Below are 7,012 nucleotides of genomic sequence, written 5' to 3'. Positions count from 1 at the left end.
ACAGTTGTTAAATGTAGGCTACAGTAAGGTGAAATTAAGATGAGATGTAAACTCCCATGTGCTCATATTGATTTTAAAAATATGTGGGCAGCTGAACGGATATGAACATAGGAGCTATGTATATTATAAAAACTATTGTAGTCAAGTGTAGTTTAGATTCGAGGTGAGAAACACCAAATAGCTCACATAGAATACTTTGTGGATTTTGAGTTTATAGGGCTAGGAGCCAGGTTCAACTTGCCTACTCTCTAACATTTGGATTACTGTATTACTCCCTTTCCTGAGCCTTTGAACACCTAAAACTGTCCGTTTCTAGGCATCCCAATGGCTGCTATTCATTTACTAGGTTTTGCCTTAGGTGAGGATGGAGTCCATCCCTATAATTAGGCAGAAAAGCCCTTCTAAGTAAGTACTGCTTGCCTTCTGGTTCCCCCATTTATCAGAGGCACTCTGCGGCCAGTCTCTACCTGCCCCAGACTTTATGGGCCCAACTAAAGCCTTGATAACGTTTTCTTGTGGGAAGGCCCGGGGTGGCCTCTCTTTTCTGGAGAAAAGAGGATGTAAAGAGAAACATACATTTGATTGATCATCCCTTCCCAGCTGCTGACTTGTGGGCCTCATCATGTCATGTTACACACCAGCTTCCGTTTTTGCCTTGGACACATTCCCTTAACATGCCCGCAGTGCTTCTAAATCTGTAGGTGCTAGGGGGTGGATGAATACCTCACACCTGAGAAATGGGTGGCCACATCATCACTTTTGGTCACTTCCTTTCACAAACTTCTCCCTGAACTCTGCCATCTGATCCCTCCCTTTCCCAACTACTCTTCTAGTGCACCTGTAAAATGGCATTTGCTATCATTGCTCTCTTGAAACACGATCCAAAGGACAGGTTACTCAGTACTTTTTGGAAGACCTTACATATTAAAAAAAAATGCACTTTCCGGGATTTTAAGTTAAAAGGGTATCCTGCTCAATTCCAACTCCAAATAAGGCAGGAAATAAAACAGTGGTGAATCCCAAACAAATGCATTTCAATGCCATCAGGAGGCCCATCCCACAAGTGTGATCTTTAGGTCTGCATGGATTCCTTTTCTTCCCCCCAAGCCCCTGGCAACTGGTGAACATATTTAACTATTTTACAGATATCAGCCAATCCCATACCACCACCATAAACAAAATAAATAGAGAGCAGACTTTATCCAATATAAATTTGTTTTTATTGAAGCAGCAGTCACATGACTTTATATCTAGCCTTTAGATTAGGCCTGACAGAGTGAGCCAGCCCTAAAAAAATGATGTTTCTTTTTGCACTAAGAGACATAACATGTTTACATACATCATCCAGTATTGGAAATGAGCAGATTCAAACACAACATGTGTTGGTAACCTGGGAGGTACAGCCCCACTGTTTGTGGTGTTCATATATTTTACAGATACTCCCAAAGACCATTACTGATGGGATGAAAGTTAAAAGAAAATACAGCTACACCAAACCATGAACACAGTAATCAAAGACAGCAGCTTATACACATTTTAAAAATTTGTCCCTTTCAGGGACATTTCGTTCTTTTCAAAGCAGTGTCTGCAAAGCTTCCTCTACATCAAATCCAAAGGTTTCCAAGATGGAAGCTGCATCTCTTGGGGCCATACAATAAGATCATTTAAAGGAGAACTAGTGTTTGCATCTTGATTTTTATAACAAAGATCCATGTTTCTCTAATTGGAGGAACGGAGATGGTGATGTGACTATATACCGCAGTAGCAGAATAGGTAGGGTGAAGAAAAGAGGGTTGGGTACTGAAATAAAGACCACACACTTGTGAATTTTAATTTCATTTCCAGGCTAACCTACTTTTTATTTAATGCAAATTACAGTACCAGTTAACTATTTCCAAACCAAGTCACATAGAACGAAATGTATTTACAAGGGAATGGGGAAAGGGGAAAAAAAACATTGAGCATACTTTTCACAAAAAAGTTTATATTTAAAATGAAAAAAATATCAGTCACAGAGGCATTCAAGTAGTAATAATGTTATACAGATTTTGCTTTTCCTTTATATCAAGACAGATTTGCACAAGTGTTTGCAATAGTTTGTATACAACCCACAGTCCTTTATATATATATATATATATATATATAATAAATTTTGTTTAGATTTGTTTTTAAGATGGAAGTGGTCACGCTAATTGGTATGTGTACAGGCCCAAGTGATCCATCGGCAACACACTTATAAATGCAAATTTTACAGGCAAGCACATTTTCATACATCTATCTGTATCTGCCTGTAGACAGATATAATAAGAAAAAAAAAACAAACAAAAATGAACACAAGGAAGTCTACTTTGTCAAGCTAACTCCTTATGTACTGGTTGTCATTTTGCTTTTATTGCAGAGGTACAAAACGGAGCAACAAACATGAATAAAACGTCATAACCCTTGTGAAAATAATCCAAACCCCAGGGATTACTTTCAAAGCCTCTCAAACGTAGACCTTAGTCTGGGACTCTATTCTGCTTTTCTCTCTTATTTTCAGTGGCTCAGGTTTCTACTAGAAAAGACAGATTTTATTGGAAAGCATGCTTAACTTTATTTTTCTATATAGGGGAGAAAGTGTTCGGCTCTGTGATTAGATGATCACTAACATCAACAATAGAAATCAGATACAATTTTGGTTTAAAACAAAGAAAAAAACCCCCAAACTCCTGGGGATCTGGCATTGGCCAAACTTCCTTTGGAAGATTCCAAAGTTAAATCCCTTAAAAAGGAAAGGGAAAAAGAAATGAAATGCCAGTGTCTTTATATCCACAGGGATAGAGAATACAGTAGTCCTCTCAGAAACCTTTGCATTGGTGCAGACAAGATGACTGGTCAGGTAGGCTTTGTTAAAACACAAACCAAAAATATGTGTCTAAAAATTAAGAGGACTTAAAAAACTGACACAACATGTCACTGGAAAGAAGGTGCAGTCTTCTGCCTTGCTGGAATGAACACACGATGTTTCAAAAATAGCAACCTTTGGTTTGGTAAAGTTTTTTTTTTTCTACTACTCAAGACATCTTATATGGAGTACTCGGAGGCAAAACAAATGATTTTGATTTTTTTCTTTCAAAAAAGGCCTTCATGATGGGCACACAGTAAGAATTAAACTTATTTTTTTAAGAACGAAATTAAAATGACATTTTACTAAACAGGGGTAGAGGTGGCAGGAGGGAGGGGATGAGCTAAAAGTTCCCTTGTTACAACGACAGCCCTCTATCAGCACGCTGGAGTTCAGTGCAGTAACTGCTAGTAATTAATTGCACTGTAGCATTTTAGACCACTGATGTATCAAAACTCAATACTATTAAGAAACTCTGATTTATAAAACCATCTCTCTCTCTATATATATATCAGGAGGGAAGCAGATAAAGAGGAGGGCATGTAAGGCTCCCGGAATCTGCTGTCTGTAAGACCCATGGTTAGGATTTGGGGAAGAGATGAGCAAACTCGAATCTATTCGGTATCTTCCAGATCTAGGGCTCGCTGGCACTACACTAAGTCCCTGGATGGACTTAAGTATGAAATGAAACTCGTCACTGGTACTGACTGAGGAGGAAACAACTGTTCAGAACCAAAACCAAGGCAGGGCTTAAATGAAATGAGATCATGAACATGGTTTCCTCTTTCCACTCCTGAGCATGGTATCACTGAAGTTAACTGTGGAAGGGGCAAAGACACTGTTAGGAGCGAGCTAGTATTTCAAAGGGAAAGGGGCAGGACAGGGACACATGGATAGAAAAACCAATTAAAACTTAAAAAATGAAAAACAAAAACAAAAAACAAACACATGGAAGCGAAGGCACTCCAAACTATATAGATACACTATACATTGCTAGAGTTATTGTTACAATAATACAGGCCGGTACCTACTGTACAGAGTTAAAACTATATGGCTTTAAAAAGCTCGTCTACATTTTGTCTGATTATTAAACAGAATCACTGCCCTGAACAGTAACTTTTTGCTCATTAATAACAGTTCCTGGGTCCACATATTTACATACAAAACAATAAAACTTAAATTTAAAAACACTGAAAGAAAATATAATGTACAAGCTTGAATTTGGTGAGGAGCTTTTATTATTATTATTATTATTATTATTATTTACAAAAAGATATTCAGAGACCTGGATCTCACTTGTATAAAAGAGTTCTGTGATACCGCCATGATCCTTGAGAAAGAAAAATCACACACCTCAGCCCTCACACACACACACACACACAATAAAATGAGAGAAAAGCATTGTACTTTTCTCTCTTCTTCTCTTACCCCAATTATGGGGGCAAAGGAGGGGGGAGTGTTTCCCAAAACAAGCACAGATTTTTATGGACTCTAGTGGGTATACCAAGTCCAGAGTAGTGTCTGTGTCCAAATGTTTGGCTGGGCAGTCTGGTGTGAAAGCAGGTTTACTTCTCTGTCAGAGACCTGCTGTTCAGCTTCTTTATAAATCTTTTCTGAAAATGGTCTATCAAAGCCATTCCCTTTAGGAATTACCCAGCCAAATACTTTGATTCAGACTTCTTTCAAATCTTAATTAGCTCTCAGAAGCCCATTAGAAAATGTAAAAGTCAATTTGTTTGATTTGGTTTGACCGAGTGTGTTTCCTTTCTCACGAACTCTGATACAACCAGAGGTTTGAGAAACCCTTTTTGTGGCCTAAGAGCTTAGCTAAACAGTGAGTGAAAACTAAGACGGCTCACAGTTGCCCTTCCGGGTACTGGTTCACTTCAGCAGGCAGTAGGACTCTCTTGGAGAGTCACACATACTTGGTTAAGAAGCAGGACAGGGAACTGGGACCTGCGTGAGGGCCGTCAAGAGACTCCACTTCCCAATCACAGGGAGGGCGCAAGATCCCGAACATGACCTCAGGTGGCAATGAGGGTGAAGGGAGGCTACACACAGTCTAGGGCTCAGCTCCTCAGCCCTGCAGTCATCAGCTAACCTTGGAAGGTGTGTAGGGAAAGAGTGGTAGAAAGGAAAGGCGGCCATCACTCAAGTGATCTTTAAATGTAAAGTACAACTGATTGTGCCTTAAAGATTCATAGGTCAAGTAATGGCCCATAAGCACCAAGGTGACTAAGGTTCATTTTCGAGTATATAAGGCCCACAAAGATGGCAACCTTAAAAGTATAAAACAAACTAGTTGTGAAAATCTATTTCCTCACTGCAAACATAATCCTTCAATCCTCTTTGCTTTCCACGGAATATTGCTTTTTCTTCAAAAACAGAGACTGAGTCTTACACCGTTCACTGATACACAAAGAGAACAGAACAAAAACTCTTAACTGGGTGTGGGGGGAAACATTCTTCTTCTCATGCTTCAACCAGTTGATTTTGATACTGTGGACAAAAACAAAAATAAAAGGCAGTATTGAATCTATGTATATATAACATATATACATACACACATTTATATAATCAGCTTTCCTATAAAGTCAGCAGTACACGTGACTGTTTATACCATTTTGATGTGTAGTTCTTAAAATTCCTACCATCTAAAATCATAATGGTCTATCTGACATACATCAATAAATAAAAATTTAAAAGCATGAGGTTAAAAAAAGCTGAAATTAAATACAGATTTCTAGATTTGGATTTAAAATTAGAACTATGTGCAGAATGTGGCAATTTCTGCAAGCTCAATTTGTAATTAAAAAATATGAAAAATAAACCAGTAGACTGTTACAGTTCACATTATTTAACTAAAATGTCCTCTCTCAAGTGTCTCTTTCCAAGGGAAGCAACTTTAGAAACAAGTCTGGACAAATTCTTTCACAGTGCTGAGATCTGGCCTTGGCCTGTGCCCTTCCTCCAGGTTCATCAGCTTTTGACCGCTGCAGCCAGAGTGACTGGCTCAACACCCTCTCAGCCTTCTCCTAGGCCACTAGGTTAAACTGTACTAAGATCTGCAGAGAACCTTCAGTCAGGCAAACAAAGACCTGCACTCGGAGCACGCTTGCTCCTCTGATCGCCTCCTCTTGAGTTTCTTCACCACTAGCACTGATTACGAGCAAAACAAGACCTTATCAAGTCAATTAAGAATCTTCAAACTTTATTGACCTCCCTGGGTTACATACAAATGATACACATTTCCTTTTGTCTGCCACACCTGCCACCAATATGCCAAAGGCAAGTCTTCAAATACCAGAGGATATGGATTAATTTTACAAGTGACATTTAAGTCCCCACTGAGTTATACCTGCTAAAGCTCCCAACCAATTTCAAGCTGTGCACTAGCCCAAAGTCTTACACTTGACTTGAAAAGAAAACAAAGTTCAAAAAAACTTCAGCACAGAACAAAGTCTTCTTCTTTGTGGAAGGGGCATGAGGCAGGAGTCCTGTTTTTAAAGTATACAACAGCAGACTTTTGATAAAAAAGATTGTCGTGGGAGAGAGATTGTGTGTTCTAGTGCTCCGCTTCCCTCCCCACAACCCCTCCCACCCCCTGGATCTCCCTCAAAGTGAGAATACAATGAAATTGGTTTGTATTTATAGATATTTTACAAGGTTAAATAAGAACAACAATAATAATAAAAAAATTGAACACTAAAATGAGCAGGTTTTTTTTCTCTTTTTAATTTTCTTTCCAAACGTGACCAGTGTTGCTGAGTGACACTCAAGTAACTGGTGGTTTTTCCTGTGCAGCTGGCCGCTGGGGCTGTTCAGGTGGAGTTGGAAGCTGATGCAGAAGCAGCGCTGTTGGTCTGTCCACGGTCTCCAGCATTAGCATCTGCAAATCAAAAGTCCCGAGAGAGCATGAGCAGTGCTGTAACAGCCCGAAGAGAAAAGCACACTGCCCGAATTGCAGACTGTGAGCCGGTGGTCTTCCAAGCTGTATCTAAAAATGTTGTTTTAAATATGGCCAATACCATGAAATCCGAATTTCCTTCTGCTTAGAGCTAAACCCATGCCTTGGCCTGGTCCTGGTGCAGGAAAGATAGTGTCTTTGAGTTAAGTTATAGACTTAGG

At 39.3% G+C, this 7,012-nt stretch overlaps 1 protein-coding gene across 3 annotated transcripts in view; it reads right to left on the bottom strand.

Annotated features, from left to right (window-relative positions):
- Positions 1 to 1,827: 1,827 nt before the first annotated feature.
- The window catches only part of GSK3B (glycogen synthase kinase 3 beta), a 195,190-nt gene continuing 190,005 nt past the window's right edge, over positions 1,828 to 7,012 (bottom strand). For all 3 annotated transcript variants that reach the window (XM_047874647.1, XM_047874645.1, XM_047874646.1), the window contains one exon: positions 1,828 to 6,773. Coding sequence is in view for 2 of the 3 variants with exons in the window: in XM_047874645.1 (XP_047730601.1) it covers positions 6,706 to 6,773 (68 nt within the window). In the remaining variant the exon portion in view is untranslated. The remainder of the gene's footprint in view (positions 6,774 to 7,012) is intronic.

Source organism: Prionailurus viverrinus, chromosome C2 (genome assembly GCF_022837055.1).
Source record: "Prionailurus viverrinus isolate Anna chromosome C2, UM_Priviv_1.0, whole genome shotgun sequence".
Lineage (NCBI taxonomy): Eukaryota > Metazoa > Chordata > Mammalia > Carnivora > Felidae > Prionailurus > Prionailurus viverrinus.
Note: the sequence above shows the minus strand (reverse complement) of the source record. Positions and strands in the feature narration are given on the sequence as shown.